Source organism: Pleuronectes platessa, chromosome 5 (assembly GCF_947347685.1).
Source record: "Pleuronectes platessa chromosome 5, fPlePla1.1, whole genome shotgun sequence".
In the NCBI taxonomy this organism is placed as follows: Eukaryota; Metazoa; Chordata; class Actinopteri; order Pleuronectiformes; family Pleuronectidae; genus Pleuronectes; species Pleuronectes platessa.
Window position 1 is genome coordinate 11,897,967 of NC_070630.1, and position 14,031 is coordinate 11,911,997.

General features: G+C 42.4%; 2 protein-coding genes across 3 annotated transcripts in view; one reads left to right on the forward strand and one right to left on the reverse strand.

Annotated features, from left to right (window-relative positions):
* The first annotated feature begins 2,013 nt into the window (after nt 1-2,013).
* LOC128440008 (uncharacterized) lies at nt 2,014-3,145 on the forward strand. Its single transcript, XM_053422574.1, has 2 exons — nt 2,014-2,287; nt 2,489-3,145. Exons 1-2 carry the CDS (start codon nt 2,209-2,211, stop codon nt 2,680-2,682), a joined length of 273 nt encoding a protein of 90 aa, XP_053278549.1. The 5' UTR covers nt 2,014-2,208; the 3' UTR covers nt 2,683-3,145.
* Nucleotides 3,146-7,734: 4,589 nt separating this feature from the next.
* LOC128439888 (cell adhesion molecule DSCAML1) overlaps nt 7,735-14,031 on the reverse strand; it is a 93,422-nt gene continuing 87,125 nt past the window's right edge. For both annotated transcript variants that reach the window (XM_053422384.1, XM_053422383.1), the window contains 9 exons: nt 13,496-13,624; nt 13,155-13,313; nt 12,871-13,026; nt 12,662-12,692; nt 12,403-12,521; nt 12,128-12,277; nt 10,970-11,164; nt 10,536-10,844; nt 7,735-10,386 (listed from right to left, as the gene is read on the reverse strand). In XM_053422384.1, the coding sequence (XP_053278359.1) occupies nt 9,818-10,386; nt 10,536-10,844; nt 10,970-11,164; nt 12,128-12,277; nt 12,403-12,521; nt 12,662-12,692; nt 12,871-13,026; nt 13,155-13,313; nt 13,496-13,624 (1,817 nt within the window). In that variant the 3' untranslated portion in view covers nt 7,735-9,817. The remainder of the gene's footprint in view (nt 10,387-10,535; nt 10,845-10,969; nt 11,165-12,127; nt 12,278-12,402; nt 12,522-12,661; nt 12,693-12,870; nt 13,027-13,154; nt 13,314-13,495; nt 13,625-14,031) is intronic.

The following is a 14,031-nucleotide window of genomic DNA, read 5'->3' on the forward strand; positions in this document are numbered from 1 at the left end:
CGTATGTCCTGTTTACTTTAAAATGTATTATTGGTTTAAAGCATTATTCATATTTATCATAAGGGATGTTATTATATTAGACATGAAGTGCTTTGGAGGGCTGGGCAATAAAAATAAATAAATAATTATCACAGTATGATTTACACCAATAGTAATGTAACAAAAGTTCATTGGTATAATGCTTAATAATTGTGTAAGTGCAGTGAAGAGGTTAGTTCAGTGTTTGTCATTCTCTGCTCATACAGAAGAGTTTAAAACCACAACTTTCACTCAGGAGCAGAAAATAGCCTCAAAAGTAAAAAAAAATCATAATTATGTGAAATTTATTGTGATTATTTTTTCTTTGATATAGTCCAGCACAGACTATTTGCTTTTTTACTCCAAACTTTAAACTGTAGCTTCATCGTCCTGTGGGCAGTCAGGCTTCAATACACTTTATATTGACAATAAAACTTTTTAGAGTCAGTAATAGGCTAGGCTTATGTCAACAGCATCCAAATATAATGAGTCGTGTTAGACTTCACTTTTGATTTAAGAATCTACTTCCTTATACTTTCCAGCTTGTTGTGCAGCATCTGATGTTCATGTTTCTGAACAATGTTTGTTAAACACAAACAAAACCTCAAACATCTCCAAACTCTTCTTCGGGACCACATGTATTCTTCTTAAATCTAACTGATGAGTAAATCGTACAAGTTGGAGACAGATATTAAATGATAATAAAAGCCTTTATACTAACAGTGATGAGGTTGTTGCTCATGTTTCACCATTTGCCCCCCCCCCCCCCCCTCGGTGTCCCGTTCTCTTTCAGATAGGGGTACGGTTTGCACGGCAACAGGAACCTCTACCATACATGCTGTCCCAGCCTCTGCCCTGGCAGGTCCACTCCGTGTCGCACTCGCGGAGGAGCAGCAAAGCAGAAGAGGTCAGTTGTGTTGAGTTGATGTTGCACCACTGACTCGATAGAACACACATTCTGAAACAACATGACTGAATCATCCACTACACCCAACATTGTTTTCTTGTAGACTTTGAGTAGAACAGTCAGTTTCCTCAAAAGAGGAAACTGACTGTTTGACCCTTTGGGTTTCCCCTCTTGCTTTAGCTGGAACTTTTACTCATAAATTAGCTCATTTCTAATCCTCTGTTATCTGAAGGTCAGACAGAGCATGTGGAAAGTCAGCAATCACACTTGACTCAGCATGTGAGCATTTAAGCTGTGGTCACATGTCCTGCTCTTACCTATGGCGTTTTAGAGGGAGGCCTGCAGGAGTAAAGTGGCGGAACTCGATTTAAAAGACTGAGCTGACTTCTGGTGGCTCTGAACTCAGCAGCAGCAGCAGCCAAATATCATAATATAATAAACTAAAGTGGAGTTCTGCATCAGACTCTGAACCTTTGACCCCCACTAAATATCAGCACAATCAATAAATGCTTCTAAAGTGGGGCTCCACGGTTACTTGGCGATTCCTCAGGCTTCCATTATGGACTTCTTACGAAGAGTGCACACCTCAGAAGTCCAACACAAAAGAACTTTAGTTTGAAGGTTGCTTGTGGTCTAGACCTTCATAAAGAGGAAGCGGGCAAATAAACAGACGAACGGTAGAAAGAATATCAAATTCTGTGGTTAATCAAGGCCGCAGGTACTGAGATGAGAAAAACCTATTTACTGAGGAAACGGCTGAGGTAAGTTTGTATGATGTTTGCTCTAGTGTCTCCTGAGACAGGAAAGAGAAGAGCTCGCTGATGACGTCATGAAGCTGTTGTGTGTGTGGGACTGAGCGCAGGCACTTGGCCAAACTGAGGTGTACGCAGGCTAAGCCGGTCCAGCCCTCAGCCCCTGTGGCATCCCTGCAGCTGCAGCGCCTGAGCTGTAATCCCAATCAAGGGGATTTGTCATTGAGGTCATAACTCTGCCTGTAGATAGAAAGGAAGGTCACACATGCCAGTACACATGGACAGTACAGGACACACAGTACAGGACACCCTTTCTTGAGGACGGCACATTGTGTACAGTCGAGCGGAGCCTGTGTGACTCTCCGACTGCATGAGTCCGATGTCAGTGGTATGTGATCAATGTTCTAGATCAAATCTTGGCATTGAAAGTCATCATACCTGACTGGTATCTGATGCAGCTTGTGCACGATCCTCACCACTGACTCGTCCCTCTGTGCGTCACTAAGTGTGTGTCTGTGTGTGTGTGTTTGAATGTGTCTGCCAACACTTGATCTGTTTCATTTACAGTTTGATGGCCTCAGGAGGAACAGCATGGGCGTGTACAGGAAGAGTAAGTAATACTCTTAACAAATTAATCGTGCTTTTTTCTAGCCCTAATTTGTTTTAAATAAAAGTTACTTAAAAGTTAAGTTACCAGTCTGGGGTTTGATTCAAATCTGACCTCAAATCCAACTTTCAATGAGAAAAACTGCCCGGTCGAAATCCAGGCTGCAAATGTAAACCTTGTGTTTGAACTCAATCACTGCTACAGACTATTTCTCCATGGCTATTGCCTCTACCTCTCTGGCTATCCCATGTGTCCTGTCGTGCTCAGACTCCAGCACCAGCAACGGGACGGCTCACGCCGCTCCGCCGCTCAGCCCCGTCGAAGTGGACAAGGCCGCCGCCACCATCCAGACCCATTTCAGGAAGTTCCAACAGAAGAAGCACAAGAACGGCAAGTAGATGGACAGAGAGGGATGGTGGTGCAGGGGCGACAAGCCCGAGAGGAAGCAGGTGGGGACTTTTGTCGATTCACCAAACGAGGGATGAACTCTGAGATGATATGCACAAGTGCACACAAACACACAACCTGTACAAACATTCAAACTGTATGACAAACATTTAGCAGAGGTCCTGGATTAGTGAAAGAGAATAAACACTAACATACAGTCATAGCCTACATCTCAAACTGCTGCTTGTAAAACCCAATGTAAAAGTCTATGTGAACTATTATATACAGCGTATGAATAAACTCTACATCTGAATGGATGTCAGTTTTGATGTGCTGCGAAAAAAAGAGTGACTGTGAGAGCGACTGTGATTATGATTTAATTTATATTTGAACTGTGTTTTGAGTAAATCAATATTGAGAAAAAATAATGGATTGTGGAACTTTCAAAAACATTAAACATTATATTGAGTAAAATCCTCTTGACAGCCTGGACTGTTTCTTTCTAGCACACTGCTGCCCCCTAGTGTCTTGATCAGGTACGTTGTTTTATGTTTCTTTATATAAATTAACCTTACGGGCTGTGTGGAGGTAACTAATGCTCAGTATCAAATGGATAAATAAAGCAATTTGAACGAATACAGAAACAAATTTAAACATAGCCCATGCAATAATGATAATAACTGACTAGCCTGTCAGCTCTGAAGTCAGTCACCTGCAGAACGTGAACAGGGAGGAAGGATGTTGTGTTTTTAAATAATTTCAACAACCCGAATCTATACTGACTCGTCATTTGTGGTTGATTTTGATATTTCAAAAACATACCAGACCTTTAAAATGTCTTTATTTACACCTTTTCATTAAAAAAATGTCATTTCTAAGCATAAAATATATGAATCATTAAATATACCACAGAACATCACATAAAACACTTTGCTTATGGAACATCACTGAGATTTTTTAATTACTAATTTATTCACCTTTAATTAACATCTGTGCAATATAATGAACTTGCAGCTGTTGTATTACATTTGATTTTATGAATTTGTGAACAAAACAACTCAACTTTTATGAAAACAAAAATAGAGAGAATTTAAAACTTACCATAAATGTGGACTCCTGAGTGCAGTCAGTGAAAGAACTTGAAAACTCCGGTCTGCCAGTTTGTGTTTCCTCAGTTAGAAGATTCGATCTCAGCTGCTTCTCCACAAGCAGCTGAGGGTTGATGGGAACATTTAACAGTTTGAACGGGACAAGCATTTTATTTATTTGCGAGTGAGGCTCTGAGGCCTTGATCTGCTTCCTCTCGGAAGTTTCTCTCAAGAGCAGTGACTTCCTCATTTCGTAAAAGCTTAATGTTATTCATCGTCAGGATCAAGAGAAGCTGAATGTGTCACAGTGAAATAGTTCTTCATATAAAATACACCACTGTCCTTTTCTCCAACAATGGTTGTTGTTCCCCAGTCCTCAGTTTAAAATACTTAATCAGTAAAGTTGGCCGTCGGCCTCGTGAGACAATATTTATTTAATGTTATTATAATTTAAAAACATGACCCTTCTTCAACAATTCAATTATGACTGCTGTTAGAAACTTGATTCGATGTTGAACCAACTGCAACAAACAACTGAATAATATATTCCAAAACAATAAAGACCAGAGATCAACAACCATACAAGAAAATAATTCAAACAAAAAACAAACAAACAAATCAATTCAAATCCTTCAGCGTGTGGAACTATATGGTAATAATTCGTGCAGAGTGAGACTTCTTACAACAAACTAACACAGGATCTCTACCAACGTTTCAGCTCTGGTCGTTCAGCTTTTCCTTTAGTAGTGAACCATCGACCCTGGAGGATCTCTGATGTGAGGAGCATCTCTTAAGTAAGGAGCAGCGGCAGCGGGACTAAGCTGCAGAGTCAGGCCGCTCATGGCTCCATGTTCACGGGCATCAGAGAGTCTGAGGTCCGGTGTTTGTTCGTTGCTGCTGGAACACGCTTCTCTCCAGAGGAGGGCGCCATCGAGATGCTCTTCTTCTTCTTTGGTTTCAAGGGCGGGCAACAAACCGTCATCAGTAGTGCATGCCGCCACCTACTGTTAGGAATGTAATAGCATAGCTTCATGGGTGGTTGTCTTTTGAATCTTTTAACCCTGTCTAAGCAATTCTTAACCTGGCGAATATGACTTCTTACTTCCTGTATTTATTCCTGTTCTGTTGAATTGTATGATAATCCCCGGCCCTTTGTGTCCTTGTTCCAGATTGTCTTGCTTTGTACTAATGACGGAGCCATCGTGAGTTTTACGTTCCATAGTTAAAGGTAGAGAGGAGAGATCGGTCCGGAGCATGACACTATATCATTGTGGCTGAACAGAACCAGGTGGTGGTGGCTGGTCATGGTCATTGGTTTGTTGTGGGTGCAAATCAAAAGTTTATTTAAAAAAAAAACAAAAAAACTCCACAGTAAAGTGTCGGCATCGAGATCCTTATATAAAACAATATTTAAGGCCACAGGTATTTAAAGTGGCTCCAGACAGTTTCACGTGAGGCTCAATGAGTGGAAGCGAAAAATGAGATCATAGATGTGTTTAAAAAGATACTTCACTTTTAAGGATACTGTAGTTTAGGTCAACTCTATAATATGACAGAATATTGTGAAGGACATATAGTGGGATGCATTTACAATTCAATCCCGCAAATTAACCTAAAATGCAGCTCAGAAAGAATGGAGCACATCATCACAGTTCATAAAAAGATAGCTTTATTGCACAAGGTGTTGAGTACTCTTTTTCTGTTTTTTGTTTGTTTTCATAGAAAAGAAAATGTAGAGTTAAACACAAGCAATTGCAAATTGAAGCAACGTTTCCCCATAAAAGTTGAAGGAACAACCTGTGCATTTTTAAAATGTTTTAATTAACCCCCTTGTTCAATTGTTCAATTCACCATTTCCCGTTGTCTTTTATAACCAGCAAAATTTTCAGAACATGCAATGCTGCCGTCCTCCCCCCAAAAAGTGGAGTAAAAAAAAAAAGGCAAACTCTAAACCAAGCAACTTGTGACAAAGTGAAAAGAAAAAAGGAAACAAAAAGATTTCAAAATAAGGAAACAATGCAACCAAATGTTCTGTAAAAGAAGAAATCAATATATAACTATGCATGGTCCACTCTGACATGTTTCAACTGGTCCATAAATCAAGATAAAGCAGTGAGTTTTCATTTATAGAATTTTTCATTAAGTCCTCCTCTGTTTCCTTATAATAACTTGAGTTCAGAGTTTACATTGTGCCCTGGTTTCTAGTGAAGATGTCGAAAATAGTAGTCATTTATACAAAACACTTTCCTATGTACACAAGTCTTCTATTATGGAGTAGAATTTAAGTTGTATAGGTGGGGCAAAAGGGAACAGTGAGGGGGGGGGGGGGGGGGCATCTGATTGGTTGGGCAGATGTGGAAAAGGTGGTGGAAATAGCACGTGAAGTTGGCCTCACAAACACCGTCTGAGTCAGTTTGAAAGAATGCTTCTGCACTTCAAGGAAAAATCCACCCGAATGCTACTGCATCACTTGAACGTCGTAAATCGTGGAAACACTGAAGATAACTTGGGAACTGTTGAGATAAGCTGCTGCTCATAGTTTCCCAGTTATCGTTTAAAATGAAAAGAAGATTAACTGCACTTAAATGATCTCCTTTTTTTGGTATGTTAAGTACTTAATCCATTTTCTTCTACAGGAATTGCAAAAATCTTACACAAATTGTCAAATAAATAAATACTTCTTGTTAAATTACAGTGTGTTCAGAACTGTTGTTAAATATATAATGTTTTTTGCTTTGAAATCAACTATTACATTTGAGATTTGAATACAATAATAGATTATTATTTATAGCAGCATATATTTGTAAGTTAAACCAAAATAGACCGACATCTATTATTTACTTGTTTTCATTTAAGAACTATTATAATCTAGTTTAATGAAGGCCATTATAAAAGTCCAGGATTTTTCAAAGGCCTAAATCAACACAGTATTCAAGTACTAGAATACAACAAAATATATATTACTCCTAAAAAATTATAATCTTGAGAGTACCTTCTGGATCACATTGATTGAATCAGTATAAAAGTATCAGGGTGGAAATTTCCTTCAAGATTGGCAGTACATTTACTGTGTACAAACTGACGGTGGATCAGTGTTTATACGCTTAACAACTTCACTGGGAAAGCAGGGTGGGCAATTTGTTTCATCACTCCATCCAATATCCAAACGACCAGAGTAAGGAAGCCTGTGTTTTCTGGTTGCTAAAAACCGGCCTGTCCCGTTCCCCCCAAACAAGTCTTTGCATAACTTGAAACGTAAAAGGCCAAAATGAGAAGTGGAACAACCATCTGCAATGGGAAGCAAAGCTCATTTCTCTCCTGTCTTGATTTAAAATCAAAGGGAACGTGAATACATGTATGAGCAGTTTGACTGTGTGGTGTGTTGAATGGGCAGCGGTCCTGGAGAGGACTCGCTATGACACAGGTAAGAAACAGAAATACTTGCCGGGTCTGTGTGTGAACTCATACTCAGACAATGGCATTGCGTTTGTGAACACACCTTTGGAAGGTACAATACAACATATTACAACAGGCTCACTCACTGTATAGGCTGTCCTTGTTTGACTGTTTTTCTTTTTCAACACCACACTTTCTGCACTGAGCCGTAGACCACAGTTAACCAGCGACACAATCTCACACTATAACTCGACTTTCACTGTGCTTGTCCTCTCAGCTGCCGCACGGGAGCCGCAGCTGGAACATTTACAAAATCACAAGGGGCATTGTACCATTCCTCAAACCTCAGTTTCACCTTCTTTCACACCGTTTCCTCTCTCTCTCTCCAAGATCTCTTGACTGTGGTTGTGCTACCCGTTTAAGCTTCCCCCTTCCTTCCTTCCTTCCTTCCTTCCTTCCTTCCTTCCTTCCTTCCTTCCTTCCTTCCTTCCTTCCTTCCTTCCTTCCTTCCTTCCTTCCTTCCTTCCTTCCTTCCTTCCTTCCTTCCTTCCTTCCTTCCTTCCTTCCTTCCTTCCTTCCTTCCTTCCTTCCGACTTGCAGTTTTTCACTCTGAGCGATTGTCTTGTGATCTTTTATATATATTTTCAATTAGAACGGTTTCTATATTTCTCTGCTTTTTTTTCATTATTCATATATTTGCTATATATTTGAATAGAAATATATATGTACATACTTTTGAAAACAAACATATATCATATCTTTTTATTTTTTCTATTGCGAGAGCCCTGATGTTACTTTTTTACCATTGCAAAACACTTGGAGCAACTCTATTTTATTTTTTTTGGAACAATCCTTGTTATGGGATTAAGCTTTGGGAGAAGAAATGGGAAAAATGAAAAACGGTTACAGTACCATTCATAAAGCTCAAAATCAATTTCAGTGAGGTGGAGGGACTTGAAAACTCATCTTTTAGTCTTGAAGAAAAATGGTGTCTCTCTGCTTTGTAACCCCCCCTCCCCATTTCCCCAACACAGCTGCAATTCTATTAACACTTAATATATGCCTGTCTATAATCTCAGAGTCACTGTCCGTTCATAAATTCCAGATCACTTCATACAAATATGATTTTTCTTGTATACATCTCTATAAATGTTGCTGTACTTCCCCATTCAAGTTGTGATTGAACGTCAAACAGCATTTCTGCCTTGTTTCTGTGCATATTGGACCTCATCTCTCAGTCGGTCTTTTCAACTAGCCTGTATGCTAGCAGAAGGTCACAGTGACACTGTATGGATATGATGGGGGGAGGGCTGGGTGGGGAGAAGCGAAGATGGGGATGGATAGAAAGGGATGAAATGGGTAAAGGGGAAAATGAGTTGAAATGATAATGGTATTGTGGCACCTCGATGAATCGTTAGAGGGTCTCTCTTCGCTCAGAAAGCAAACTCTTCCTTATCATCTGGACTTGCTAGTTTTTCTGGCAACTTCCTCCTCAGTGTTCCCCACTTCCTGTGTGAAGCCGTCAATCACACAAAGCAAGACAAAGGTCGAAATGCTGGACCAAATTAGGATCATGGTGTTTACATCGTACGCATCATCGTTACTGTCCCAGAATCCCCTTCACCGGTACAAAATGAACAATGTGGGGGGGTCTTTTCCCTTTTGACACAGGTGTAAAGAGGTCAGCATACAGATTGATCTTAATAAAAACTGTTGGTGTGTGCCTGCCACATGTATACATATATATATTTACACATATACACCCACACGCACACACACACACACTCGCAGGCTTGTGAAGGTTTGTTACTGGGATCCATTCTGACTTTTTCTTAGTGCACAAGATTATATTTCCGTCATCAGAAAAATAAACAGAAGACCCCCCAAAAAGTTTGATTCTTCTTTCATTTGACGAAGCTTGACATTTTTTATCAGCTCTGTTTATAGCATCAATTAAGACCAATAAGCTGTGTCATCCATTGCATGTATAAGAAAAATCCCCCCCTTGTCTCAAAACTGGTATTGAGACCACAGTCCTTCCACTGCCTTTAATGTATGAATCCATGCTGGAGTAACCTCTCAGAGCCAGTGCAACCCCAAGCCTGGTGGTCTATGCATACTGTAAAAGCCTCCCCAATGCTGATAAGAGCTCTTCTTCCATCAGAGACCAGAAAAGTAAAATAGTTAAAAACCTAAAAACCTTAACACTTGTCTGTGTGAAACTCAAGCAAGCTAGTTCATTCTACGACTGTCTTGATGCAGAAGACAAGACAGTGCACGGTGAAAGCATTTTGTGCATAAGTACAGTGTCCTTACCAGAAAATGAAAATATGAAGTGAATGAATAAAATCATTAATGTTTTGGCAAGTGATTTCCAGGGTGATGAAATAAGAAGAGAGAAAGATGACAATAATAATAGAAAGCAATCAGGCAGAAAGAAAGGCAAACCCCTGTGCTGTGGAGAGCCAACTCTGACCCCTTCATACAGTAGTGTCGATGGGAACCCAACCAGCCCCCTGCAGCCTGGCACAGCGCAGGCACTGACGGGTCAGCTGTGCATGTGTATGTTCCTCACCCTACTTCTCCATAGAAGCTCCAGGCAACTGCCGGCTTGACCAGCATTCTATAAAGAGTTACAGTGACAGGCCGCGGTGATGGCAGGCTACACCAGTGTGTAGGACTTGGAGTAGGCCCCTGCCCCTCCATCCCTCTGCTTCTGTAGTCTGCCTAAGCCCGAGGAGCTGCTCTCCAAGAGAGAGTCTCTGGATCCTCCCATCTTGGAGGAGGATGCTCCTCCAGGGGTCCCTCCTGTGGCCCCTACTGCCCCACAGCCACTGGATGATGCCCCAGCGGCTGCGGCAGTGGCAGCAGCAGCTGCCGCTGCATTCTGGGCCGCTGAGGCCGAGGAGCCGGGCATGGTGAGAGTCCTCTGGGGGAGTGTGGAGCTGCTAGAGCTAGCAGACATCCCCCCACTGCCTCCACCAAAACCTCCTGTTGCTCCTCCAGAGGAAGAGGAAGTGAGGTTGGACAGGCCAGAGTGGCCCATGGTCAGGGCCTGCTGCTTTGCAGAGTCCATAGTCACATGACGGCCCTGGGTGTGGTATGCACGTTGGGCCAGGCCACGAATAGAGGCTTCACGCGGTGGAACCACTGGACATGGGTCATGATGCTCCGACTGCTTTCGGAAGAAGGGATCTGACTTCATGTAGAGGGGGAGGTTGCAGTAGTCACCTGGAGGGGGAAATCCACATTTTATAACACTGCCTTTAAAGCCAAACCCTGTGAATAATATTCACAATGCTGCGAATTATGAATATTTTCACTGTACATTTATTGAAACTGCTGAATGCAAAGTGATTTTTTTTTTTTAATTCACTCACTCTTGGCGCGATGTGGAATGGGCACTGCTACATTCTTGCCACGGTCATAGTCCTGTGGTTTAGGTGGCGAGGCAGTGAACCGGCAGATACCAGGCTCTGATGGCGTGCTCATGGACGTCATGCTGTCTGCGTTGTCGTTGGTACCTGTGGTCATCTGGTCAGAGGAGCTGTCAGAGATAAAGCATTCTGTGATCTCGAATTTGGCATGTTGCAGGTGTTCCTCCAGCTTGGCATGCTCGTATGCTCTTGCTAGCTCCTCGTAGGTGGAGGAGGCGCTCTCTGTCGACACCATGCTGTTGCGACCCTTATCTATGAAGCAGGAATGAAAGAAAAATAAAGGTCAGCACATTTTAGCCAGCAAACGCACAAATAAGAACTTTTTCTAAATGTCCACGTTAACGGCTGCAATGTGTAATTTCCCCCATTGGGCCAACCTGTGTCTTGTGAGAGGCTGGCACTGTAGCTGTCACTCTCCGTGACAGTGATGCCATGCTGGGAGCCAACTGTGCGCCAGTCTGAGGTGAGAGTGCGGGCGGGCGTGGAGGACTGGCACTTGGTCAGAGTCCACTGACTGGAGTAGCGGTTCCTGATGCTGTGGGCCGACTTGACACTCTTCCTTGACACCGGGTCTGGTGGTAAATGGATGAAAAAATAATAAGGATGTGCATTTTCACAGAGGCAGGGGAATGAACAAGCCTTTGCAAGCCTCAGGCCACGGTGATTGTGTTCATCTGTGATGAAGTAGATGGGATTCATAAATTATTATTCTTGAAATTTGGTTGAAAAATAAGAGACTTGTTAATGAGACAGGAATTTGGGCTACAAGTTCCAACACTTCAGTTAGTGTTTACATTTACTGACAAAATGGAGGGTGGCACTAAGGCTCCATGGTTGCGTGTTTTCCCACAGTCCATTGACATGTAGGTTGGGTTGTTTGAAGACTTGCTATATCTAAAATCACTCACCAACCCCCAGTCACTATACTGGGACTTCTGTGTAAAGGCTTATATTGTGACCTCTGGGACAAAAGAAAAAACTCGGACACTACTTGGCGCATTTTGCAAGAACTGTGACGAACAACAACAGCAACAACTTCGGCCGGTAGAAAGTCCTACAACACAGTTTAAATCTATATCTTACACTTTAGAATTAAACAATTTTGATAAAAATGTACATAGCAACGTCCACAGGTTGGTTTTATTCCTGCTGCCCTGGCGTCTTTCATCCTTTTTCCTTCCTGTCAACACCTCAAGCCCATTGCATGATTTTATATATAGCTCGGTTAGGTACAAAGATGTTCACTGAAAACGAGGTCAGCACTACAAAATGGCAAACTCGATACATAGTGGATTATGTGGTGATTAGCAATTAATTTGGGACGCAGCCTCTGAATTGACCGTAGATTGGAATGTGAAAATGTGTTTGTATCTAAATATTGGCCCTGCGATACACTGGTGATCTGTCCAGGATGAACCCATGTCCCAATGTCAGCTGGGATGGGCTCCGGCTCCCGCTCCCCCTGCAACCCTCCAAGTATTAAGCAGTAGAGATATTGGTTGGATGACAAAAGGGTCAGTGACGAAAGCACTCACTGGTTCCTGGTCTGATGTCTGACATGTCAATCAAAGGGCCGGTGTTCTGGATGAGGGCGGGGTGATGGACGGACACGCCTGTGCAGAAGCTCTGAGGGTTCGTTTGGTTGAACTCTGTGTCTGTCACAGGGAGCGTGGCCTTGTCCTCACCTGCAAGAGACAGGACAAATATAACAGAAGAAAACACAAACACATCTGACGTACAGATCATTTGATCCGTCCCTCCTGCGTGGACACACACAACATCTCTCTCTGTCTTTCTCTCTTCCTCTCACCGATCTGCTTGAGGCCTTCTTTGTCCTCAATCAGCAGCTGCACTCTGGGGATGTCTATGTGCAACCGTGGGCCCTGGGGGGGGCCCTTCACTGGGGTGTCAAAGCTGCGGTTGTTCTTACTGATTCAGAGATGGAAGTCAAGCACACACACACACACATTCACAGCTTTGAGAAAATTGCAAACTGTGGATCTGTGAAATTGTTTTTTGAATTACTTGAAATACTTTGGTGAGAGGGATTAGGAAATCAGCAGCCTTACCTGATCAGCATCTCAGCCAGGCTTTTGGCATCTAGAGAGAGACAGGGAACAGAACAAGTTATTGTTTTTCCTGACACACAATCAGTCTTTTAAAATATATTCATTTGAGAATCTCTCTGAAGTCGGATTCTGCTTCAGGAATCTCTGCGGTCTTCCTGCCAAATTCATTCGCACCACTTGTCTCCTCTCTGTTTTACTTCTTCCCTCACCTCTTAGTCTCTTCAGACGCTTTTCCTTGCGTTTCCTGCGAATGATGAAGAGTAGCGCAACACCCACAGTGACCAGGATTACAGGGCAGCCAATAGAAAACAGCTTCTTGACATCGTCGTTCTTTTCCAGGGGGGATTTGATGGGTGGGATTGTGCCTGCAGGACGACCCAGGACGAGCAGAGATTAGTTCCTGCCTTTACACAACACGATTTTAAGGTTCCCAGTTTCATGGTAAAACCCATAATTTATCCAAATAGAATGTCAAACAGAGTCTTCCACTCACTGCCATCATAGTCCAGTGTCGCAAACTGGGAGCTCTGGTTGCCGCAGCCGGCGCTGTTACACGCTTTCATCTTCAACTCGTACCAGGTGGCCTCACGCAGCTCGGCCAGGAACACGTCTATGGTGGCATTGGTGCGCACATTCTGCCATGACCACGTTCCTGCAACAAGACAGCAGTGATGCAATTAACCTATTTTCTTATTATTATTATCCATTAAAAGTCTTGGTTTCCTCAACACTAGAAATACCTGTCTTTGTTTCACATGCTTTGATTTATTTGATTTGTTGTGCAATAACATCAAATTTGAAAAACAACAGAAAATTGAAAAAGCAGTGACGCACCTTTGGGTCTGAACTCCAGTGTGACAGCGCTGATTGGACAGCCTCCACTGGCCCAGCCCTGCAGGTTGAGGCGGGCGTGGCTGGAGTTGATGTGGGTGAACACCGGCTGATCCTTGTTGAACTGGGGTTCTGGGAAAGAAGCAATGTTATGGTTTATTCTTCAGTGCCGGTTCAGATGACAGAGAACAGGTAACTGGAGAATAAAAGAAGTCATAAGCAGAAGTGGTGATTCAGCAATGCCAGTGTCTTGCTTGGTAACTGAACTAATATGCACAACCGACAAAATCAGGGGTGGGAGTTCGTCAAGGAGGTTGTGTTTTCATTTGTGTTTGTTTGTCTGTTGGTTAGCGGGGATTATCCAAAATCTACTGGACAGATTACCATGGATTTTAGTGGAAGGATTTGGTATGGGTCAGGCCTCAATAGTACTCATACAATTTTGGTGGAGATACTTATCATGGTTGAAGATCCAGAATTCTTATTTTTCTTAACTTTCTTTAACATTGTGAGACTGAGCATTTTTTATTGATTATTTT